This window comes from Bos indicus x Bos taurus, chromosome 10 (genome assembly GCF_003369695.1).
Source record: "Bos indicus x Bos taurus breed Angus x Brahman F1 hybrid chromosome 10, Bos_hybrid_MaternalHap_v2.0, whole genome shotgun sequence".
NCBI lineage: Eukaryota > Metazoa > Chordata > Mammalia > Artiodactyla > Bovidae > Bos > Bos indicus x Bos taurus.
The window spans coordinates 76246694-76273108 of NC_040085.1; the positions used below are offsets into that span (position 1 = coordinate 76246694).

Here is a 26415-nt window from a genome sequence, read left to right on the forward strand (position 1 = left end):
ACTGGGCTGGTTTTAGGTCCTTCTCTGTGACCCCACAGGGAACTCCTTGAGGGCAGGGCTGTGTCAATTATAGCCCCAACACCAAGTGCTCAAAATGACACACCAACGAGAGCCATCTCTGCACAGGAGATGGTCGTGTTCAGGTGAAAGCGGGAAAGCAAAGCTTCCAGGCAAAGTTGAAGAACTGAGAGGTGCACATGGCTTGCAGCTCAGACCTCCCAGCCTCGCCCGCTGAGTCCCACTCACCAGGATGGTTCTTTGCTTCATTTCTGCTTTATTTACTTATGTATTTATTTTGACTTGCAGAATGTGTCTCTGTACCCACAGAAAATGGAATCCATCCACTGAACACAATACTTTAGGACATGCCTCGTATACCTGCTGGGTAACCTTAGAAAGAGCCTCCTGCTTAGCACTGACTCCAGAGACGGGCTAGCAGGAAGTGGCCAGGTGTGACTTGAGTACAGGAAAATGAGTGGGGTTTGGCCAGGCAGAGAGATGAGGTGAGGGTACCTCTGAAAGCAAGCTTCATCCCACAGCAACAGTAAGTGTGATGAGGGCCCCATGGGTGGGAAGTAATACACAGCCGGTTCCAAGGGAAAGACGAAACTGGCCTGGCTAAAGGGGAAACACCTGCAGAGGAAGAAGAGGGAGATAGGACAGCAAAGACCCGTGAGAAGTTGACATCTGAAAAGAGGAAGGCTAGCTGAGTTCAAGCTGACATTTGAAAAGGCGTGGCTAGTCCCGAACCAAATCCAGTTCATCGCTCACCTCTGCTCTTTCAGCTGTGAAATTAACAATGAGTTCTCATGAGTTAATGACATGTGGACACTAAGACCCAGTAAACACAGTAACATTACTCCTAATTATATAAAACAAAAGCACTACACGAAGTAAGTAGTGGAGCAGTGAGACACCCCAGCTAACCCTGAGCAGAGTGCAGGGAATGGTGCAGCCATGAGGAGTCAGACCTGGTCTCCAGACCAGCAGCGAGAGCCCAGAGAAACAGCTGCCTGTTTTGAGTCTCTGCTTCCTATTTGTAAAATAAAGACATGCACAGTCTTCACTCTGCAGGGTTGCTGTGAAAATTAGATGGGAACCCACATAAAATGCTTAGATAGGGCCTGACCAAAAGAGAACACTCAATAAGCAGTAGTTGCTTGTTGTTATTATTATTTAGAGGTTTGGTGATGATGATGGTTATATACGGGTTTGGTTTAGTTAATATACTATATCTAAATACTGTAGATGTTGTTGCTGTTTAATTGCTAAGTTGTGTCCAACTCTCTTGCGACCCCATGGACTGTAGCCAGCCAGGCTCTTCTGTCCATGGGATTTCCCAGGCAAGAATATTGGAGTGGGGTTACCATTTCCTTCTCCAGGGAATCTTTCTGGCCCATGGATCAAACCCGTGTCTCCTGCTTGGCAGGCAGATTCTTTACACTGAGCCACCTGGGAAGCCAAAATAGTGTAGTGGAAAACTGTAAAACCTTTAAATATCTTGTGGTAGAAGAATATTTATTTAATAAGAAAGTGGTCACAATATAGCAAGTTGGCAGTGGGGAGAGAAAGCAGGCTACAAGCAATGTACTTATTAGGATTTCCTGTGTAAGATTTGGGGCTTCCCAGGTTGCTCTAGCAGTAAAGAACCCACCTGCCAATGAAAGAGACATGGATCAATGTAAGAGACATGGGTTTGATCCTTGGGTCAGGAAGGTCTCCTGAAGGAGGGCATGGCAACCCACTCCAGTATTCTTGCCTGGAGAATCCCAAGCACAGAGGAGCCTGGCAGGCTACAGTCCACAGGATCACAGTCACACACAACTGAAGTGACTTAGCACACACACACAGTTAAGATTTAGGGGTGAAAAGAAATATGCAAAAATGCCAAAAAAAAAAAAAAAGGAAAAACACACACTGCGTTTAGCTCTATGTTCTTCCATGTTTTTTAATGGGAGGAAAGACGTTAATAACAAAAGTAATACCACTACCTTCACTTTGAGCAAGGCTTTTCATTTTCCATCACCTCATTTTTATACTAATTTTATTTTTAATAGCCCCTATTAAACTGTTATTTTGCCAAATGCCCTTAAGCCAAAACCCTGAACTCCACTTACCTACCCCCAAAAGGACAATCTTTCCACTAAAAGACCATCTTTCACTAACGTCTTTGCTAACAATCAAGTGGCTGGCTTTCCCCAGTGTGAGGAGCAGAGACACATAAATCCACTTTTATAGCCAGGACTTCAATGAGTAGTTTCAAGAAGAGATGTTGAAGTTAATGATGCACTGCAGTAGAGTAGTAGAAACCGCCCCTTAAATCAGGAGTCTGAGCCACACGTCCCAGCACCTGGCTAACCCTGCTTTATTGGCTGTATAATGGTAAATATCTAATCAATATCTAAGATAACACTTCTTCCCAATGCATGTTCCCAGACTTCATGGTAAGACTGCCAGCTGTTTCCCCACCATCCATGTTCTCTCTCTTCCTTGGTAACAGACCCTGATTATTGGCCAGGATCCATGCCAACCCAGAATAAAACCCTTCACTGCCCAGTGGTCCCTGTACTAGCCATGCCTACGGGACTCCATTCTAGCTACTGAATACAGGCAGATGTGTTGTGCTGGATTTCTAGGAAGCTAAAGGGAGACGACTCAGCCACAGGAGCAGCTTCCTCTGTGCTTCTGCTTTTCCTGTTCCTTCAGGCCTGTGACTCAGACCAAATAATTGGCGTTTCAGAAGTCATCTTGGATCCTAAGGCAACCCTGAGATGCAGTAAAGAGAGGTGGAGATGCTTTAAACACCCCTGGCCTTCCTTTCAAACATGAATGTACACCTTGTTTTAGCCACTGTTACTTTGTTTTGTTTTTTCAAGTTATGGGCATTAAACCAAAACTTACTTCAGATGATACACGAACAACCTAAGATGTTCTATGCTACACATATGTCGTAAATAGCACATGACTTTTTTAAACGGATAATCAGGATATATTATCAGCCTGATAATCAGCCTTTTAATATATCACTTTTTTACTGAACTTTTTGTAACAGTTAGATTTTATCACCAGCTACTTTGTTTTTTCCACAAGACAGCCCCCATGTGTACCTTACTCTTTTCTCTGGGGGTTCAAAGTCAACTAACACATATAATTCACAGAATTCTGCCCTCACATGACTATGAACAAAATGCGACTCTCTGGAGCTCCTAATAAAAACCAAGAGGAACAGGCCAGTATCCCCAAATCTGCAAAACTCAAAGAAGTTACAACTCTCAAACTGGAGGCAAAGAAGTGACGTAACATTTCTAAAATGATTTTCAAGTCGTGTATACACGGCAATGGAATAAAAACAACAGTGTCATCAGGGCTCATGTTGGATAAATTCAATCACAGACAAACAGCCACCCAATGAGCTACCCCCAACTCACATGTGAGATTTACAGCAAGCATCAACATCAGCACCAACCAGCAGCCCAGTGGACTATGAACATTTCAGGGCATCAGTGGTCTTGAGGTCCTTTAAAATAGTATGAGGTCCTTTAAAATAGTATGCCCTGCCACCATACACTGTACCTGAAGGTCCCCCTCGGGAATCCTAAGACCCACATTAGGACAAAGGACCAGGCTTTTGTCTCCAAGGAGACAGAATGACACTCAGGTCCCCTGCACCTCCTTAGCAAGTTAGCTTTCCTTTCATAAGAGTTTAGACTTCCAAGCATAAATCAGAAAATGTAAAACCTCGTATCTGCAGCTTGAAATTATACCCAGATGTAAAACTTCATAGAGGAAATTATTAACTTTTACAATCACCCTGGCCCAAGTTTGTAAATGGGCTCAATTATGTAAGATGAGTGCACAATGCCTAGCTCACCCAGCATGATAAGGATATAAGAATGCATTTTTTAACAATTCAGCTTCTATATCCCATTTTCTACCAACACATGAGCTTATTCTCACTCCATCATCCAAAGCAATCTCTAGGTAGAAAAAAAAATTTTTTTTTCTTAAAAAGGAAGTCAGCAGAAGTTTTAACTTATTTTATACATTTAAAGGGCTTTCCTGGTGGCTCAGATGGTAAAGAATCCATCTGCAATGTGGGAGACCTGGGTTCAATCCCTGGGTTGGGAAGAACCCCTGGAGGAGGGCATGGCAACCCACTCCAGGATTCTTGCCTGGAGAATCCCCATGGCCAGAGGAGCCTATAGTCCATGGGGTTGCAAGGAGTCGGACCGACTAAGCACACCCACACACACATTTAAAGAACAGAATTGTGCAGGAAGGATGAGAATAATCATATAGTAAAGAGAGAGAATAATGGCAGAAGGAAAAGAGAAACCAGATTTATTTCATGGAACTGAAATCCTTCACATGCATTATATCCAAAATACATATCTAATGCTCCATACTCACCAGGAGGAAATTTGTTCTTATTAAAGGGGAAGAGGATGCATGTAGATGAGGTAAGGGTAACAAATGCTATTTTAAAGTAAGTTGGAAAGTATATTTCTGTATATATGGGCCATATATGCTTTTTAAATGTCTGGGAAAATATGCCAAATGCAATATATACACTTCCAGAAGGAAAACATTATGGGTGATCCTTCTTTCTGTTTATCTACACTTCCTAATTTTTAGAACAAAAGCACTTACTACCTATGTTATTTAAAATGTATTTTTTAAAGTTAACAGATTCACAATAGCATCAAGACAAAAATAAGCCACATGTGGAACAACCAGGAGGAAAACAAGGTCTAAAGGATTTCTGGGCTCAAAGCTGAAGGACACAGAGCGTGAAATTTCTGGGACCCCAAACTCCTAACGCCCTCCTCTCTGGACAGGCTGCCCAAAGTGACTTTAGGCATATACCACTTAGCAAATTGTATCCTCTCTACCATGCACTTTAGGCCAGGGAAAGTCCAAATTACCACACAAAAGAAGCATACTCCCAAGGCCTGCTGATTCAGCTAAGGAAAGAGACTGAAGTTTATACCAACCCACCATTTAATTATGTCTAACACTTGCTTTACAATCTGGTTTATGGGTTCTAGATGTTTAATAAACAGTTACTTCTCAGTTCCCTGCTATTAAACACTATGTAGTTATGACTATTAATTAATACCACCTTGAGGCTCTCAGGAGAGCTGTAGGTCTACCAGTGAGGTCGTGTTCCCCAAGCTGACACGGTTACCTGAACGGGCCTCATGGCTTCAACGACACGCCTCCTCTCTCTTATACCCCTTCTCTGGTGGGAACTCAGGTTGGATAGTTCAGACAGAAATGCAAACAGATGGTATTGGTTTGCTTTATCTATTGTTTCACGGAGGAGGAAAACTCCTTTTGTGTTCAGAAGCACCCACCCTTCCCTCAAAATGGAAAAACGCATCTAAGTGTTTTGTTTGAACAGCACATCACAGAGTCACACACTGCCAACCATGCCTGCTAATTGGGTTTTTTTCTTTTTTTGGTATTTTTCTTCTCTTTTTTTTGGTAATTTTTTTTTTCCTTTTTCTTTCTCTTTTTGGCTGTGCCATGTGACATACAAGATCTTGGTTCCCCAACCATGCCCTCTACAGTGGAAGCATGGAGCCCTAACCACTGAACTGCCAGAGAATTCCCAAAGGATGGACTGGCTTTAAGCAGGGCATTTCACTGCCCACTAAGATTCCTGAGACATCCACTTCAACCCAAGCTATGACCGGGTCTGAAAGTGATCTCAAGCCCTCCAGCCCCACCTCTCTGTACTCACTGTTGCTGGATTTAAGGTCACGGTGGATGATGGGGACAATTGCCTCATCATGTAAGTAGTTCATCCCTCTGGCAATCTGCACGGCCCAGTTCACCAGGATGTCTGGGGGAATCCTTTTCCCAGATAACACTCTATTCAAAGGCCCTCCACGAGCAAACTCCATGACCAAGCAGAGGTTGGGTTCCTTCAGACACACCCCCCGAAGGGCAATGATGTTGGGGTGCTTCAGCATGGCAAAGAGCTTGGCCTCCTGGCGGACGTTCTCTATGGTCTGGCTGATGTCCTCGTCGGGATCATGGCGAGCTGCTTTCACAGCGACCTCATCCCCTATCCAGAAAGCACGATAGACCTTCCCAAAGCCCCCGATGCCGATAATCTCTTCCAAGGTCAGCTCCGCAAAATCAATCTCTAACACTGAGAAAGAACAGGAGAAAAGGAGCAAGTCAAAAACATTTGAAAAACACCATTTAATCACCCATTTACCTAGCTGGGTAAACCCAACAAGCTGTCTGTTCACTTGGCTTTTCAGTCTCCCCGCAATAAACTCCCCAAGGACAGGAAAAGCGGGTAACATTTTTTTCTGTGGCCAGCGCGTTATCTTTAGTGACTGGCACATAGTAGGTATTCAATAAGTATTCACGAAATAACTTCTACTTGGAACTTCATGAAGAATACTGTACCGAGAGCAACCATTTTAACTAAAAGAAAAACTGGGGGAGATCAGTCCTTGTGTGGCTTGTTCACATTTTACTGTGTATATACCAGGTAGCAAGAAGCATGTAGTACAGTGCCAAGGCAGACAGACAACAGCCAAAGTGTGGTGTAAAAGAGCTTCGGTGGTGGTATGATCCGAAGATGAGGGAAATCACTCACTCCCACCACAGGACAGGGCTTAAGAGGGTGGGTGGGAAAAGGATTCTCAAGGAAGGAAACATCTGAAACAGGCCCAAAGAATGAGAGGAAGGGCTATCATCAGGAAATGAAGACCAAGGTGGAGAAGACAGTCCCGGCAGATGGAAGGTCATGAGCCAGAACACAGGGCACGAAGCACTTATTCACAGCAGACGTGAGGTGGAGACAACCTAGACGTCCACTGACAGATGAGTGGATAAAGAAGACGTGATGCACACACACAATTGAATGTTACTCGGCCATAAGAAAGAATGAAATCGTGCCATTTGCAACAACATGGGCGGACCTAGAGATTTTCATAGGAAGGGAAGAAGTCAGACAGAGAAAGACAAACACCGTATAATATCACGTGTATGTGGAATCTAAATTATGAAACAAATGAACTTATCTATGAAACAGTAACAGACTCACAGACACAGCAGACTTGGGGCTGCCAAGAGGGTGAGTGTATTGAAGAGGGACAGAGTGGGAGTCTGGGGTTAGCAGATGCAAACTAGTATATATAGAACGGATAAACAACAAGGTCCTGCTGTTCCTACAAGGGAACTGCATTCAGCATCTTGTGATAAACCATAATGGAAAAGAATATAAGGAAGAAAAAGTATATGCATAACTGGATCACTTCGCTATACAGCAGAAATTAACACAGCATTGTAAATCAACTCTACTTCAATAAAGAGAAAAGGCGGGGGCGGGGGGAAGGGAAAGAACATGTGCATGAAGGTATATAGCCTACCAGGAATTTCAGGAGTCCAGGGCAGCTGGATTATATGCATTAGGGTAGATGAGGCTCAAAGTCTTGCTGGGGTCAGACTTGTGACTTAGAAAGAAAACCAACTCTGGCAGCTATGTGGAACGTAATAGCAAAAAGGACCACTAAGGAGACCGTTGCAGTAATCCAGGTACATAAGCACGAGTCAAATCTCAGGAGCCGTGAAGGCTGGAGATCAGGGAAAAAAATCAGGAGATCTTCAAAACTTGGTTTTACCAGGACCTGGTGATTAAAGTGTGCAAGAAAGAGGAGTCTCCAAGGCAACATCTTACCCCCACCACAGTTCCAGCCCTGAGGTTCCCAGTGACACCCCCACCCTCTCATTTCCCATCCCAAATCCAGAGTTTGAATCTACCATACTTGACTGTATCTTTAGCTGTTTGGAAAAACTTCCATGGATAGAGAATAATAACCACAAGTGATTATGAATCTTGAGTTAGATATGGTGTTGCTGTACAAGTGAAGTGCTATTTCATGTTTCTCTCATGAAAACCCTATTCTCTGTCTTCTCAGTCTCTTCCCTTGTCTTCACCTAGCTGACCCAGCTGGTCTCAAGTCTCAGCTTAACTATAATCTCCTAGAGGAACTTTTCCTAACCCCTCTACTAAACGAGGCCAGGCCTCCATCAAGCACTCCCATAGCAGTCTCTATTGGCAAGACTCAACAAAGTTATAATTACTTGTTCAATGCCTATTTTCCTACTAGACTGCAAGATGCATGAGGGCTGATCCTCTCTGCCTGACACACCACTGTCCTTTACGTGCTGATTCAGCTGGAGACCAATAGAGAGTAAAGCAAAATGGGGAGAATCTACTTCAGTATGAAAGAAATCAAACTCAGATCTGGGGAAAAGCTGGAACTGGACCTCCTGAAACAAATACAGAGAATAGTCACACTGCTACAAAAGAAAAAACTGAACACAAAGATCACATATTTCTGAACTCTTGGCAAGACCGAAAGAGGAGATGCCCACTGCAGACTGTTCTTTTCTATTCTCAGCCAGCTCCACAATGTCTCTATTCTCCATTCAGATGCTGGTGGTGTTCAGAACTAGGTTCCTGCTCAGTTATAGCATTTCCATCCTATCTAGGGCTAATGTTCATTTATATTTTGTAATTTACCTGGCAGTCTGCACAAAGAAAACTCTAAGGAAGTTAGTCGGACTGCCTTTAAGTATACAAAATACGTGGCCCATTTGCACCCTCAAAGTTCCAATTGTTCAGGATTATCACCTCAGTGACCAACACAACATTGTAAAGCAATTTTCCTCCAATTAAAAAATAAATTTAAAAGTTTTATGAGAACAAAAGTAAATAAATGACAGCAACAACAAAAGATCATCACCTTATCTAGTACCCCTCTTGAAAAATAAATGGTGTGTCCTGCAGACTAATAATCTACATCCATTCTACAATCCTCCAGTATACCTTTCAGTACTACAGAAGCTGGAAAGTTTAAAAACTATATTTCCCAGACTTCTTGACAGAGTGCTGGTTCAGCCAATGAGATGCGTAAGATTCAGAAGGCAGAAGTGATATGGAGACCATCTCCTTGCTGCTTCTCCTGGTAAGCATGGCTGTGGAGAAGTGGGTTTTCTATAATATCAAATCAGTGTCCAATTATTAGGCTTCCCAAGTGGCGCTAGTAGTAAAGAATCTTTCTGCCAATGCAGGAGATTAAGAGATGTGGGTTCAATCCCTGGGCCAGGAAGATGCCCTGGAGAAGGAAAAGGCACCCTACTCCAGTATTCTTGCCAGGAGAATCCCATGGACAGAGGAGCCTGGTGGGTTATAGTTCATGGGGGTAGCTTACTAGTTTTGCAGATGTGGAAGGAATGTTGCAAAGCCAAGTAGTCACCTAATCTCCAGACAGCAACTACAACAGGGTATTGGAGAAGTCAACTTCAATGGTAACTCCTGATTCTGTACCTTCTCAGAGAAGCAGCTTGTCTGGTGGGCCAGGTCTGCAATGGACTGCGAGTTGGTCCCATAGTTCTAGCCAAGAGCCTCTTCCTTCTCCCTGCCCTTCCAACAAATCTACAAGCACCCAATTTCTTCTACTAAATTGTTTTCTGTTTAAAGTAGCTTGAGTGTTTTTAGGTCCTAATACGAATCTTGACTGATTACTAATTCTTATCTATTACATGAACAAGAAAAAATATGCCTACGTCAAAAAGAGATTAGAACCTTCCTGGAGAAAAATGTAAGTTATGTTAGGAATCCCTTAAGGGGTCATGGAGGGAGCACTCATATTTTTTCCTACCAGATTTTTTTTCATGGATGAAAAGGTAGGTGCCTGTTTAATAAATGCATATTTACATATCTTATTCCTCAGATATCTGAATTCTCCTTAAGGAAATTAAGTGCTGTATTTTCTTGTGTATCCACCCTCTTCTTTCCTCTGGTCTGAAGCATAGTTGTGAACACACAGGAGGTGTTAAATATTTATTTAAACACTTATCATCGTTGTTTAGTCACTAAGTCACGTTCAACTCTTTTCAACCCCATGGACTATAGCCCACCAGGTTCCTCTGTCCAAGGGATTTCCCAGGCAAGAATACTGGAGTGGGTTGCCATTTCCTTCTCCAGAGGATCTTCCCAACCCAGGGAATGAACCCATGGATCCTGCATTGGCAGGCAGATTCTTCACCACTAAGACACCAGGGAAGCCTCTTATTTAAACATCAGTTCAGTTCAGTTCAGTCACTCTGTCATGTCCGACTCTTTGCGACCCCCTGAATCGCAGCACACCAGGCCTTCCTGTCCATCACCAACTCCCGGAGTTCACTCAAACTCACATCCATCGAGTCAGTGATGCCATCCAGCCATCTCATCCTCTGTCGTCCCCTTCTCCTCCTGCCCCCAATCCCTCCCAGCATCAGAGTCTTTTCCAATGAGTCAACTCTTTGCATGAGGTGGCCGAAGTACTGGAGTTTCAGCTTTAGCATCATTCCCTCCAAAGACATCCCAGGGCTGATCTCCTTCAGAATGAACTGGTTGGATCTCCGTGCAGTCCAAGGGACTCTCAAGAGTCTTCTCCAACACCACAGTTCAAAAGCATCAATTCTTTGATGCTCAGCCTTCTTCACAGTCCAACTCTCACATCCATACATGACCACTGGAAAAACCATAGCCTTGACTAGACGGACCTATGTTAGCAAAGTAATGTGTCTGCTTTTGAATATGCTATCTAGGTTGGTCATAACTTTTCTTCCAAGGAGTAAGCGTCTTTTAATTTCATGGCTGCAGTCACCATCTGCAGTGATTTTGGAGCCCAAAAAAATAAAGTCTGACACTGTTTCCACTGTTTCCCCATCTATTTCCCATGAAGGGATGGGACCAGATGCCATGATCTTCGTTTTCTGAATGTTGAGCTTTAAGCCAACTTTTTCACTCTCCTCTTTCACTTTCATCAAGAGGCTTTTGAGTTCCTCTTCACTTTCTGCCATAAGGGTGGTGTCATCTGCATATCTGAGGTTATTGATATTTCTCCCAGCAATCTTGATTCCAGCTTGTGCTTCTTCCAGCCCAGCGTTTCTCATGATGTACTCTGCATATAAGTTAAATAAGCAAGGTGACAATATACAGCCTTGACGTAGTCCTTTTCCTATTTGGAACATGAGGACTTAAAAGATGTGATTCTGAACGAGGGTGCTGAAAGGACAGCTCCTCTGATGGCATTCCACAGAAGACAGAAAACCTCTGTGGGGAAGGCAAAGCCATGATCTCTCTCTCTCTCTCTCTCTGTGTAGAACATAAACTCTCATGTTCTTGCTATTTAGTCAAGGAAATATTTTGACCAGCCTTCAAGAAAAGCATAGAAGAGAACTTACAAGCAGACAGAAGACAGAATAGTGGGGGATGTGGGGAGGGTCCTCTCCTTTCTCTTCCCTGTTAGGAAGTCCTTGTGGATCGAAACTAGACTATCACTGCAGCTGAGAACATGTGGGACTCCTTCCCTTCCCTGCTCCTGTCAAGACCTGGTTTTAAGTAAGAATCAGGTCAAGTCTCATGCAGCACATATTTCGGTTTCTGTGGAAGAATATTTCCAGGAATATCAGGAAAAAATCCTTATTTCTTTCAGTCTTGGAGTCTCTCAAATGTATCCTTAGAAACTAAACATATAGGCACATTCTGATGAGTTTGGGGTAAGTGAATAGTACACACATCACTCATTTAAAAATCTTAAGTACATCTGAAAATATACCCTTATATTTCTGGTGAGTACAAGAAAAAGAAATGTAAATCAATCATATCCTTAATTTATGCCCTGCTTGGAAACAAAAACAACTCTCCTGTAAGAGAAACTTTTTCTCAATACCTACGGTGATAGATCTCCAAAGATGATATAACTGTACATTTTCCATCTTTCACTAAAATAAAGAAGATGAGCATGCTCCTGGGTTATTTATATTTGTCAGCCCCACGGAGAGCTAAATTCTAATACCTACATTGGAGAAGATAAAAGCACTCTATGAGTGTTGGATGATTTATAATATCCTTCCTATATGTTTTCCTTGTCACAAGATTTAGCAATTTCCTCCTCTTCTGTTTTGATTAAAGTCTGCAACAAAAGTTTCACTCTGAAAAGCAGCATTTGAAACTAAAACTGAACATTATTCATGGCAACCCACTCCAGTATTCTTGCCTGGAGAATTTCATGCATAGAGAGGAGCCTGGCTGACTTGAGTCCATGGGGTCGCAAAGAGTCAGACACTACAGAGTCACTAACACTTTTGTGTCTTCTATTCACAATCTAATAGCAAAATTCATGCCCCAAAGAGGAAGTTTGAAAAACTAACTGGGAAAAAGTTGTCAAAGGCTCAATTTCATTCAAAGTCTTTGGAGACAAGACTTTGTCTTTTTTCTTTGTCTTTATTTTCTGAGTGACAGTAACTGAACCGATGGACACAGCATACAGACCAGAAACACTTGATCAGATCAGCAACTTCTTTTAGCAAAGCACTGCACTGAAATTATATATTTACATCACCAGTTTCCCTCATGTGTGACTTTTAAGTACCTCCTCACTTTCTCATTTCTTTATCCCCTGGTATTTAACACAGTATCTCTCTTTCGCTGGGCACTCTTATTGGGTTTTGATTAGAACTAAATTTTCTGAATTATCAAGAATTAAGCCCAGTCAAGATCAGAACTCCCAGTGTGGCTAAATAACTTAACAAGACCTTCAAATGCAATGTTGTTCAAGTCAATTATTTCAGTAAGTACAAGATGCTTCCTAATTTCTCATCATCTGAGTTTTAGATATAGGAATCTATTCTATCCAAGGTAACTTTTGTTACCGTAAAGGTGAAGCCCTAGGCACCCAACGGAGAAGGAGCTTCTAACATGGTGCAGTGTGGACCTATCTGGCTTTCTGTGCATGGGTTCTTCCAGCCTCGGTCAGGTTCACTCCTGACTGCTCTGACAGTGGGAGCACTAAAGATACTAAAGAAACTCAGTTCCTGCTCAGGAACCTCACAGAGCTCTTCTACTCTGACACCAGATGTCTCCGAAAAACAAATCACCAAACATCACCTACAAAGAACCTCAAAATATGACATGTTTAAACTACACTACTCTCTAACATGCCAGACCAACATCTCTTCCAATATGAGACCGAGTTCATCCTCAACACTATTTGGGACATTATATGCTAGGACCTTTAGCCTTCACTTTTCCAGCACTAGAGCCAAAAAGATGCAACAACTGGAAACAATGTAATTTGTCACCTCCAGGTATTATAAAGATCAAATAGCAGAAGCAGGAAGTTTTTAATTGAATAAAACAGAGAGAAAACAAAGGAAGCTAAATACTTGAATGTCAATTTGACAGTCAAAACAAGGAAAGAGGCTATGATTTTTATACTAATGGCTGTTATTTAATAAACAGGTTAAGATATAATACAATTGTTTGGGTGAAAATAAGTCATAGGACCAGAGAAATAACTGTTACAAGTGAAAGTTTTAAACTATTTAAAGTTATCCCTCGGTAATGATTTTTTAAATCTAAGGGGAAAAGTACATAAAACATGGAATAAATAAAGATACATGTGTACTAACAATACTTTTTTAACAGGAAAGAAATTATGGAAACCCTCAAATACAAAATAGTGTAAACTGTACCGGGAGATATTTACATCTTTCTTCTAAAACCACCTAGCATCAAGGATTAAAGGATTCTAATAGCAAGTTAACTCCTTTGAAAAAAAAACAAAGAAAAATTCATTACAGGGTGTGTTACAGGGGGCTCCTGGGAAATTGGTGAAAACCAGGACACTGGAAGAAAGGCCCTGGGAGGGACCCCTGGGTATCATTCCCCTGAGATTTGGCAAATACCAAATATAGGCAAAGATCTAGGGTGAGAAGAAAGGAGAAAATATATTGTCTAGGTGTCAAGGGGCTGGGATTTAACCACTCTACCCTGTGCTCCTGATCTCTCTGGGGGGAATGACATACTTTACCCTCTCTATCATTTCTCCACTCATCACCTGCCCCTCCACCCACTCTCTCTCTCTCTCTCTCACACACACACCCTTCTTAGCACATTATTCAATAAGACTCCTAAAGGTACCACTTTTGAGATACAAGATTAGGATCGAAGAAATCAACATGATATTTCAAAGGTGTTTCAGAGGCTTCCAGGACTTGTGAACCAGCTCGGCCCTGAGGGAGACACCACCATCTCCTTTAAACCAAAAGTAAGGGGCGAGGACAGGCGATAGAAGAGGTCGGGAAGGTCCCCGATTTGAGGACTAAGGTTATTACAGAAACCACCAGCTTGCCTAAAATCCTGCCAGATTTGCGGGGCGGGGTGGGGGGGTGGGCGGTGGTGTTGGGGCTTCAGGATGTGGAATCGAGCTGCTGCTGAGGTGGTCAGGTGAAGGTGAAGAAGCCCAAGCGCCCGAGGTTCCAGGCGAGGCCTGCCTGCGGCGTGTCTATCTTACCCACTGCACCCACCAAAGCCCGTGCAGCCTGAGCGCGCGCGCGCACACACACACACCCAGGTCAATCATTGCCCACCCCAACCTAACCCTCAGGGAGGTCTCCCCTCCCTCCGCAATCATCCCCAGGCCTCCATCATCCCCCGCCCCCCTCCCCCGCCGGGCTCCCGGGCCCGCCTTCGCCTTACACTGAATGGGCGGGTAGCAACTGGGGTCCTCGCCGCCGGGCTGGCAGCGGCTGGAGAAGGCGCTGCGCGGGGTCACGTAGTTGCTCGGGAAGATGCCCACTCGCTGGTTCAGCTGCCCGGTCCACCAGCCCTCGTCGCCGGACACCTGCGAGTCCTTGGACAGCACCTCCACCACGTCGCCCAGCCGCAGGGTCAGCTCGTCCTCGCCCGCCGCCTCGTACTCGAACACGGCCGTCCAGTAGGGCAGCGGCGCGCCGCAGCCCAGCTCCCGGGGGGCCGCCACCGCCTCCTCCTCCTCTTCTTCCTCCTCCTCGGCCCCAGCCCCGGCTCCATCCTCCCCCGGCGGGGCGGCAGCGGCGGCGCTCGCCAGGCAGCCGAGAAGCGCTCTGGAGGGCTCCATGGAGCGGCCGATCCATAGGGTGCGGGGCTGCCGCCGCCCGCAGGAGCCGCCGCCGCCTATTGTTCATGCGGCTCCGCAGAGCTGGGGGGACACCCCTCCCCCGACGGCGGCCTCAGGTAGGGCCGGGGTTGGCGGGGCGGGGAACGCCGGATCGCTCGGGGCTGGGGCCGGCGGGGCGCGGCGACAAGTGCGCGGAGCTGGAGTGCTCACCGCAGCATCGGGGCGAGGCGGGCCGGAGCCCTAGCCTTCGCGATCGCCACTCTGGGGCGGCCTGGCTACCTCCGCCGCGGGTAACCTGCTCGCGCAGCTGGTGCCAGCAGCCGCCCGCCGCTGCCGCCGCCGCCGCCGCCGCCAGCCGGCCGCTGCTCCCTGCTCCGCGCTGCGCCCCGCCCCCTGCGCCGCCCTCACGCCCTGGACCACCTGACGCGGACCTGGCTCCACCCCAGCCCTGCGGACCCGAGGGGGCGGGGCCTCTCTGCTCCCGGGCCCGCCCCCCGGGCTATCCGGTCTTTCCATTGGCCGCCACGGACCCCCGCCAGCCATCCACCCCGCCCCTCTCCATCCACCCTGCTCATACGTCACGGGTCCCCCCTGTCCCCGTCCCCCGCCCTGTGCGGGCTCGCTCATTCTCAAACCCCAGGTTGACCCATTTCTCTCTCCCATTGGCCCGTCGCAGCTCCAACCATTGGTCTGAGCTACCTGTCCGTTTCCTGGGAGTGTTCAAGGAAGAGGCTGCGGTTTCATTGGGCGCCTGAGAAAGGAATGGGTGGTTCCGCAAAGGTAGAGCCGAGCCCTCCTCATTCAGACCAAAAAGGCTGAAGGAGACCGCTCCCTTTGTTTGCTGCGAAGGGGTAGGGAATCCCATTGGGCACCACCTGTGTTCTTGATCTTAAAGTGAGCTTTTGAGAGTGAGCGGAGGAGAGGCGAGCTGGGTAGGGCCCTCTGGGAGAGCTCTTTCTTCTCCAGCTCCTTCTTACATTTGGATTCTCCCTTCTCTTGGAGATGCCTCTGCCCCAGTCCCTACCAGGTGGATCAGCTTCGACTCCCCTCCGACTGAATTGCACCCCTACTCCATCTGTAACCTTTCGTCTATTAAGGCCTTCAGGCCCACTGGAATGCTCTTTAGAACTCTTAAAACTACAGTTCTTGCCCTTTATGAGGGCTGCATACAGCTTGCCCTTCCTTGGGTTTTTGTTGGAAGAGAGTCCAATATCATCGATTTTTAGAATTCAGACGAAGAGAGAGAGAGAGAGAGAGAGAGAGATCACTTTATTGGGGCTCAATTTGAGGGTGGGAAAGCTGTCGGTTGAAGTGGGCTTGGTCTCTCTGAAGAGACTCCATTTTTCTACAAATCTTGAATTTCTTTCATCTGGGGGAATTGCACCTTGGATCGCGGTAACCTCTGTAGAAATCAGATTAAGAATCAAAGCTGAATATACACACAAAACGATACTGCAAGGCAGACTTTCCATCTATCTTTTTGTTATCCTCCACTTCTCAAACCTTAAGAAAGAGATAGGTGGCCCCGAACATTTCTTCTGTGCTTAAATTCTTTCACAGCAATATAGATTTTCAATGAGAAGATTCTGTGACTTTTCAAAATAAGCCCATACTGAGAGGTCCTGCCTGATCTGTGCTGAAGTTTTCCCCTTCCGTGGTAGGAATAGGTCTGATTTACTTGGCAAGTTTAGTGCTTCACGTTTTTTATTGTTGTTGTTATTTAATTTCATTTTTTAAAATTTATTTATTTTAATTGGAGGTTAATTACTTTACAGTATTATATTGGTTTTACCATACATCAACATGAATCCGCCACGGGTGCACATGTGTTCCCCATCCTGAACCTCCCTCCCCATACCATCCCTCTGGGTCATCCCAGTGCACCAGCCCTAAGCATCCTGTATCATGCATCGAACCTGGACTGGCGATTCATTTCACATATGATATTATACATGTTTCAATGCCATTCTCCCAAATCACCCCACCCTCACCCTCTTCCACAGAGTCCAAAAGACTGTTCTAGACATCTGTGTCTCTTTTGCTGTCTTACATACAGGGTTATTGTTACCATCTTTCTAAATTCCATATATATGCGTTAGTATACTATATTGGTGTTTTTCTTTCTGGCTTACTTCACTCTGTATAATAGGCTCCAGTTTCATTCACCTCATTAGAACTGATTCAAATGTATTCTTTTTAATGGCTGAATAATACTCCATGGTGTATATGTACCACAGCTTTCTTGTCCACTCATCTGCTGATGGACATCTAGGTTGCTTCCATGTCCTGGCTATTATAAACAGTGCTGTGATGAACATTGGGGTACATGTGTCTCTTTCAATTCTGGTTTCCTCGGTGTGTATGCCCAGCAGTGGGATTGCTGGGTCATATGGCAGTTCTATTTCCAGTTTGTTAAGGAATCTCCACACTGTTCTCCATAGTGGCTGTACTAGCTTGCATTCCCACCAACAGTGTAAGAGGATTCCCTTTCCTCACACCCTCTCCAGCATTTATTGCTTGTAGACTTTTGGATAGCACCCATTCTGACTGGTGTGAAATGGTACCTCATTGTGGTTTTGATTTGCATTTCTCTGATAATTAGTGATGCTGAGCATCTTTTCATGTATTTGTTAGCCATCTGTATGTCTTCTTTGGAGAAATGTCTGTTTAGTTCTTTGGCCCATTTTTTGATTGTGTCATTTATTTTTCTGGAATTGAGCTGCAGGAGTTGCTTGTATATTTTTGAGATTAATTCTTTGTCAGTTGCTTCATTTGCTATTATTTCCTCCCATTCTGAGGACTGTCTTTTCACCTTGCTTATAGTTTCCTTTGTTGTGCAGAAGCTTTTAATTTTAATTAGGTCCCATTTGTTTATTTTTGCTTTTATTTCCAATATTCTGGGAGGTGGGTCATAGAGGATCCTGCTGTGATTTATGTCGGAGAGTGTTTTGCCTATGTTCTCCTCAAGGGGTTTTATAGTTTCTGGTCTTACATTTAGATCTTTAATCCATTTTGAGTTTATTTTTGTGTATGGTGTTAGAAAGTGTTCTAGTTTCATTCTTTTACAAGTGGTTGACCAGTTTTCCCAGCACCACTTGTTAAAGAGATTGTCTTTAATCCATTGTATGTTCTTGCCTCCTTTGTCAAAGATAAGGTGTCCATAGGTGTGTGGATTTATCTCTGGGCTTTCTATTTTGTTCCATTGATCTATATTTCTGTCTTTGTGCCAGTACCATACTGTCTTGATGACTGTGGCTTTGTAGTAGAGCCTGAAGTCAGGCAGGTTGATTTTTCCAGTTCCATTCTTCTTTCTCAAGATTGCTTTGGCCATTCGAGGTTTTTTGTATTTCCATACAAATTGTGAAATTATTTGTTCTAGCTCTGTGGAAAATACTGTTGGTAGCTTGATAGGGATTGCATTGAATCTATAGATTGCTTTGGGTAGTATACTCATTTTCACTAGATTGATTCTTCCAATCCATGAACACGGTATATTTCTTCATCTATTAGTGTCCTCTTTGATGTCTTTCACCAGAGTTTTATAGTTTTCTATATATAGGTCTTTTGTTTCTTTAGGTAGATATATTCCTAAGTATTTTATTCTTTTTGTTGTTTCAGTTTGGGGTTAATCTTTAGACAAACTGAAGACAGTGAGGCAATTTGAAAAGATAACCAGGGCTGGCATCTCCAGCTTTGCTGCCACCAGCTGCAAGATCTTGGGCAAGTACTAAACCGTCTGCTCATCCTTAAAGAGAAGGGGTGATCTGGAAGATCTGTCATCTTACAGACCTGAGATTCTGTGGTTTGCACATGAGTGTGACTACACTGTATGCCAAGAAATGGCTACCCACTCCAGTATTCTTGCCTGGGAAATCCCATGAACAGAAGAGACTGGCGGGCTGCAATCCATGAGGTCGCAAAGAGTCAGACACGACTGAGGGACTAAACAAAAACCACCACCCATTTCAGGTCTTGAAGAAGGGAGGGTAGAATGTGGTCTAAAGATCAACTGGAATAGGTCTTGAGAAAAGACTTCTGAGTAAATGCCCTAAAACAGTGTTCGGATTCTTCTTGTACATAGATTCAGTGAACTGGAAAAGATACAGGTGAGTCTTTGCATAAATTCTCTAAATTTTGTTCAAAATAAAACTATGCCACTCCTAAGCAGAAGAGAGCAAGCAGGGAGTGGGTACAGGCATTTTGTGTTTTTTAAATACACAAGAAAGAAGATCTTCTTAATAAAAATTTAATTTGGGGCAACAATGAATTTTCCAAAATGGTATTAACAGAGAGAAACAAACAGAAAAAAAAAAAAAAAACTAAAAAGAGAATAATCATCAATGGTGATCTCTTTCAAGTGGTAGAATTATGAGTATGGGCAATTTTTATTGTCATTTTGCTTGATATTGTATGTTTTACTATACAGGTTTTATCTCGACTCCTCCCCTACCCAGAAGAGAAAAAAAAAAAAAACCTTGGGATCTGTCTCAGTAGGAAACGTCTAATTCCCCACATAACTTAAATCTTGGATACCATAGCATGTGTTTAGAACCTCATGAAGAGTCATTCATTCATCAAACATTTCAAGAAGTCATTCAGTAAATATTTGTTGAATGGATAAGTGCTAGGAATTCAAATGAGGGAAGATCCTTCAGGCTAAAGCTGTCTAACAGAGGTTGTCTAGCCAGGTTTCATGGAAGAGGCAGAACTAAAGCTGGTCCTGGAGGTGGATGTGGGGAAGAGGGAGGAACCTGCATTCAGAAGTAGAGGATGAGCATGGGCCCAGCTGCAGAGGTGGGTAAGCCTGAGTAAGCCCAGGGGTGGAGTAAAAGGATGAGAAAGAACTCTGAAAAGATGGGTTGAGACCAGATTTGTTGAGGGCCTTGTAATCACTTGATTCAGAGGAGTGAGTATTTAATTCATTATTTGTAATTATTTACTATCTAGCTTGTTCACTATGAGGGCAGCAACTATCTCTCTGGTTCTCCACAGTTGTCCCAGCACCTAGAGTGTATCTGGCACATAATTGGCTCTCAGCACGTGTTTGTGACTGAATGACTGACTTAAATACCAGAGTGAGAAAAAAGTCTGGGTTTGGTTAAGCAGACAAAAGGTTAGCTCTGAAAGCTTTTACACAGTGCTGGGAGATGATCAAATGTTGCCATCTCTGAAGATGAGAATAGATGACGAATGGATAAGGAGGTGCTTAAGTTTGGCATCGAAGGATGTTTACAGCTTAAATAGTGGAGTCTAGGAATCATGAAGATGGAAATCAATGCAATGGACAGAAATACCAGCCTTAGAGGGCTTCCCAGGTGGCTCAGTGGGTAAAGAACTGGCCTGCAAATCTAGGAGATGTAAGAGACATGGGTTTGATCCCTGAGTCGGGAAGATCCCCTGGAGGAGGGCATGGCAACCCACTCCAGTATTCTTGCCTGGAATCCCATGGACAGAGGAGCCTAGCAGGCTATAGTCCATGGGATCACAGAGATGGACATGACTGAAGCAACTTAGCACACAAAAGTTCTTAGTATGCTTAACACCCACTAGATATTTAGCATATTTATTTTCTTCTTTCCTCTGTCCATCCCCCACAGAAACACTCAAGGGAAGAAATTAATTAATGGCACCCTAGGAAACTGCAGAGACTTCTTGACTGGGAGTTGAACCAGGCCTTTCCCTTTAAAAACAAGAAGGAAGGAAAAAGGAAAGGAAAGAAAAGAGAAAAAGAAGGAGGGAGGGAAGTTAGGAAGGATAAAGGAGGGATAAAAAGCAAACAAGTATCACAGACTGATGATTAAAGTTTGGGGCCTTGGATTTTGACTGAATCAGAATTCATACTCATTGTTTGCCATTAGGCAAGTTAATGCCCTGGTACCTCCGGATCCCTCGTCTGGAAATTAGGGATAATACTATCTCACTGGGCTCCTGGAAGGATTAAATGACAGGATGTATATTATGTGCTTAATACAGAGTTGTCAAATAGTAGTAGTAGTTATTATTCAGTTCAGTTGCTCAGTCGTTTCCAACTCTTTGAGACCCCATGGACTGCAGCACGCCAGGCTTTCCTGTCCATCACCAATTCCTGAAGCTGTTCAAACTCATGTCCATCAAGTCAGTGATGCCATGCAACCATCTTATCCTCTGTCGTCCCCTTCTCCTCCTGCCTTCAATCTTTCCCAGCATCAGGGTGTTTTCCAGTGAGTCAGTTCTTTGCATCAGGTGGCCAAAGTATTGGAGTTTCAGCTTCAGCATCAGTCCTTCCAATGAACATTCAGGACTGATTTCCTTTAAGATTGACTGGTTTGGTCTCCTTGCTGTCCAAGGGACTCTCAAGAGTCTTCTCCAACACCACAGTTCAAAAGCATCAGTTCTTTTGTGCTCAATTTTCTTTATAGTCCAACTCTCACATCCATACATGACTACCAAAGCTTTGACTAGATGGACCTTTGTTGGCAAAATAATGTCTCTGCTTTTTAATATGCTGTCTGGGCTGGTCACAACTTTTCTTCCAAGGAGCAAGTGTCTTTTAATTTCATGGCTGCAGTCACCATCTGCCGTGATTTGGAGCCCAAAATAATAATAGTTATTATTATTTGAGCCTAAAGAAATAAAATTTATTTATTTTATTGATCAGATCAGATCAGTCGCTCAGTTGTGTCCGACTCTTTGCGACCCCATGAATGCAGCATGCCAGGCCTCCCTGTCCACCACCAACTCCCGGAGTTCACTGAGACTCACGTCCATCGAGTCAGTGATGCCATCCAGCCATCTCATCCTCTGTCGTCCCCTTCTCCTCCTGCCCCCAATCCCTCCCAGCATCAGAGTCTTTTCCAATGAGTCAACTCTTTGCATGAGGTGGCCAAAGTACTGGAGTTTCAGCTTTAGCATCATTCCTGCCAAAGAAATCCCAGGACTGATCTCCTTCAGAATGGACTGGTTGGATCTCCTTGCAGTCCAAGGGACTCTTGAGAGTCTTCTCCAACACCACAGTTGATAACTGAGCCTAAATAAATTAATTAAGCCTAAATAAATAAATAAAACTATAATAACAGTTACTATTATTCGAGCCTAAAGCTTGATTTGATAAATGAATATCACCCTATTCTCAGGTCTTCTGGAAAGTGTTTTTTAAAACTATTAATTTACAAAACAGAATAGTCACAAATACAGAAAACATGCATATAGTTATGAAGGGTAAAGGGGGGAGGGATAAACTGGGAGATTGGGACTGACATATATACACTACTGTATATAAAATAGATAATTAATAAGAGCCTGCTGTATAGCACGGGGAATGCTACTCAATATTCTGTAATGACTGTGTCCGACTCTATACGACCCCATAGATGGAAGCCCACCAGGCTCCGCCATCCCTGGGATTCTCAAGACAAGAACACTGGAGTGGGTTGCCATTTTCTTCTCCAACGCATGAAAGTGAAAAGTGAAAGTTTGTTGAAGTTTCTCAGTTGTGTCCGACTCTCTGCAACCCCATGGACTGCAGCCCACCAGGCTCCTCCATCCATGGGATTTTCCAAGCAAGAGTACTGGAATGGGGTGCCACTGCCTCCTCCCTGTAATGACTGAAAGACTCTAGAAAAGAGTGGGTATATGTATAACTGGTTCACTTTTCTGTACAGCAGAAACTAACTATACTTCAATAAAAATTAATTAGAAAAAAAAAGTATTCATACTTTGGTGCTAAAATCCCTCAGGCCGATCCCTTAAGCTTTTCCAAGAGTCAGCCAACCCCTCTTACCTCTCACGTTACACCATTTCAGGAGAGGAGCCCTAGTTCCTGATTCATAAACCACATTTGCAGTCATATGTCGTTCAATAAATGTTTTGGGACACTGTGTGGTAGGGTTGATGGAACAGAAGTTGGAGCCAAACACTCAAGTCCAAGTCACTGTCACTGTGAACAAGGCACGTCACGCCTCTGAGTCTCCGTTTCATTTGCTGTAAAATGATGTTATTGTGAGAAGTAGATGAAGTCAGAAGCACTCCTTGCAGTACCTAATACATAGAAAGTGAAAGGGAAGTCGCTCAGTCGTGTCCGACTCTTTGCAACCCCGTGAACTGTAGCCCATCAGGCTCCTCCGTCCATAGGATTCTCCAGGCAAGAATTCTGGAGTGGGTTGCCATTTCCTTCTCCAGGGGATCTTCCCAACCCAGGGATTGAACCCAGGTCTCCCGCATTGCAGGCAGACGCTTTAACCTCTGAGCCATCAGGGAAGCCACACCTAATATATAATAGGTGCTCAATAAATTGTAAATGTTCTATCACAATCAATAGTATTTTAATTCCTGTCTCCTGAGGGTTTGAAACATCAAAATGATGAGACATCATCCCTCTTTTCTTCTCCCTCCCATCACCTATGAAAACTTCAGTTCAGAAAACAACTGTACTGTGGCAGCTGTTTAGAATGCCTCGTCTCTGGAGACTGAGCTGCATTTTAACATTGATTAGAGTCTTTTAATCAAGGAATAAAGATCAAGCGGTATTTCTGCTTCATTAAGCCTTGTTGCAGCCCTGTGGGACAACTCTCTATGAAATTACACCTCTTACAACCATGCCAGGTCTGTAAGGACTTCCTTTAAACCTTTTAGTCAGGGACCCCAAAGAGATTCAATCAGAAGAGAATTAAAGGGAAAATTATCCATACCATTGGGGTCTTTGAAGAACATGTAATGACTGGGGAAATGATCAAACAAAGTGGAAAGAGAAAAAAGAAAACTATCTGTTGTATCTTAAAATAATTTAAAAGTAAATTAAATAAATCAAGAAACAGAACTGTATATGTAATATATTTCCAATTCTATGGAATATATATTTACATTAATATTATTGAAAGAAATATATCAAAATGTGAACAATTATCTCCAGGCTAGATGATGGGGTTAGGAATGATTTTTTTTTCCTTTGTCCTGTACTTTTCAGTATTTTCTACCATTAAAATGTACTGATTTTCTAATGAGAAAAGTAGTTTGTAACTAATAATTATGAAAACTATTAAGGATGTGAAAATGTACATAGTATAACAATAAATGGAAAAATAGTGAAAAATCCCTTCATAAAATTTGATCACAAATGTGTGTGTGTGTTAAGCATAGTTCCAGAATCTTATTATTGATTATTTCTGAGCTGAGTGGTGGAGTATGGTTAATTTATATGACCTTCATTTTACTTTTATTTTCCATATAGCTAAAATAAACCATGCAATACAATTGTAATTAGATTACAGTTAAAGGACCAAAAATATTTTTAGGGAATAACGAAATAGATTTCAAGCTGAAAACATTGTTGCTAGTTGGAGAGATGGTAGAGCAGGGGAAAAAAATAGACCCTGAGAATAACAATAATAATTACACTAATAACGGTAATGATAAAGGCTACTATGAATTGAAGGCATACTATGTGTGCCATCACTGTTCACAATCTTTTCTTATTTAAGTCTTTAATAACTCTTCCAAGCAAACAAAAATTTCCTAGAATAAGTCTATTGCTGAGAAGGAAATGGCAACCCTCTCCAGTATTCTTGCCTGGAAAATCCCACAGATGGAGGAGCCTGACAGGCTATCTATCATCCATGGGGTCGCAAAGAGTCAGACATGACTAAGTGACTTCACTGTCTTTCTTTGCCTATCTTTTCCACCTCCTGGAGGGAACATTCTTGGTTACGTACAGACAGATATGTGTATTACAGAACTAAGCTTAGCTGTGGCCTTACTAGTCTAACACCAGTATGCTGCTGCTGCTGCTAAGTCGCTTCAGCTAGTGTCCAACTCTGTACAACCCCATAGACGGCAGCCCACCAGGCTCCCCCATCTCTGGGATTCTCCAGACAAGAACACTGGAGTGGGTTGCCATTTCCTTCTCCAATGCATGATAGTGAAAAGTGAAAGGGAAGTCACTCAGTCGTGTCCGACTCTCTGCAACCCCATGGACTGCAGCCTACCAGGCTCCTCCATCCATGGGATTTTCCAGGCAAGAGTACTGGAGTGGGGTGCCATTGCCTTCTCCGAACACTGGTATACACTTCTTTTATTCCTCAGCTTTTCGAATTGGTGACCAAGACTCAGCTGAAAATTCAGCTCACTGTTTTGCTTTTGAGGTTTATGTCTTTTTATCAGAAAATGATCAATTAAAAAATTTTTTTATATTTGTTATTTAAATAAACCAGCAAGATCTGATGAATAAGCTACTCTCACAGTTGCTGATGAAATGTAGATTTCATGAGCGCATGAGCTGTTTTGGTTGCAGAGGAGGCACAGCAATGCCAGAGACCTTGGTGGACAACCTCGCCACCGTGTGGTATTGAGGAGTATGGCGGCCATTTCTCTCTTTTTTAATGACTTTATTTTATAGTTTTAAACTTTAAGAGCTGTAAGTAAGCTTCATGATCCATGGATAGAGCCTCTTCAAGTGTTGTTGTGAAAATGAAAACCTAGACCATGGATATCACTGGGACTTGAACCCAAATCGTCAGACTTTCTAACCTTTCTTGCCACACAACTGCTTTGACTTCAAATTCACTCAGGGACTGGCTCCAAGTCAGTTGCAGGGAACCTTAGCGCCATCTAGTGAAAGAACTCAATTTTACATTCAAGGAAACTCAAGCTTGTTCAGTCACTAAGTCGTGTCTGACTGCGACCCCATGGACTGTAGCACACCAAGCTTCCCTGTCCTTCACCATCTCCCTGAGTTTGCTCAGATTCATGTCCATTGAGTCGATGATGCTATCTAACCATTTCATCCTCTGCTTCCCCCTTCTCTTTTTGCCCTCAACCTTTTCCAGCATCAGGGTCTTTTCTAGTGTGTTGCCTCTTCACATGAGGTGGGCAAAGTATTGGAGTTTCAGCTTCAGCATCCATCCTTCCAATGAATATTCAGGGTTGATTTCTTTTAGGATTGACTGGTTTGATCTCCTTGCAGTTCAAGGAATTCTCAAGAGTCTTCTCTAGTACCACAGTTAGAAAGCATCAGTTCTTTGGCGCTCAACCTTCTTTATGGTCCAACTCTCACATCCATACATGACTACTGGAAAAACCATACCTTTGGCTAGACAGACCTTTGTCAGCAAAGTGGTGTCTCTGCTTTTAATATGCTGTCTAATTTTGTCATAGCTTTTTTTCTCAAGGAGCAAGTGTCTTAATTTCATGACTGCAGTCACCGTTCCCAGTGATTTGGGAGCCCAAGAAAATAAAATCTGTCACTGCTTCCGCTCTTTCCCCTTCTATTCACCATGAAGTGATGGGGCCGATACCATGATCTCAGTTTTTTAATGTTGTGTTTCAAGCCAGCTTTTTCACTCCTTTTTTACCCTCCTCAAGAGGCTCTTTAGACAAATGACTTGATAAAGGTCTGCAGCTAATTCTGTGTCCCTTATTTTCATTTATTCATCAAATATTTACATTTGTGTCTACTATGTGGCAGGCACTGTTCAAGGCACGA

General features: G+C 43.5%; 1 protein-coding gene across 4 annotated transcripts in view; it reads right to left on the bottom strand.

Moving 5' to 3' along the window:
• The window catches only part of MAP3K9 (mitogen-activated protein kinase kinase kinase 9), a 79803-nt gene extending 64494 nt beyond the window's left edge, over window positions 1-15309 (bottom strand). For 3 of the 4 annotated variants that reach the window (XM_027552303.1, XM_027552301.1, XM_027552302.1), the window contains exons 1-2: window positions 14561-15308; window positions 5747-6160 (exon numbers count right to left, since the gene is read on the bottom strand). In XM_027552303.1, coding sequence (XP_027408104.1) covers window positions 5747-6160; window positions 14561-14960 — 814 coding nt within the window. In that variant the 5' untranslated portion in view covers window positions 14961-15308. Of the gene's footprint in view, window positions 1-5746; window positions 6161-14560 lie in introns of all 4 variants that reach the window. The other variant, XM_027552300.1, reaches the window with a different exon arrangement.
• Between the last annotated feature and the right edge of the window lie 11106 nt (window positions 15310-26415).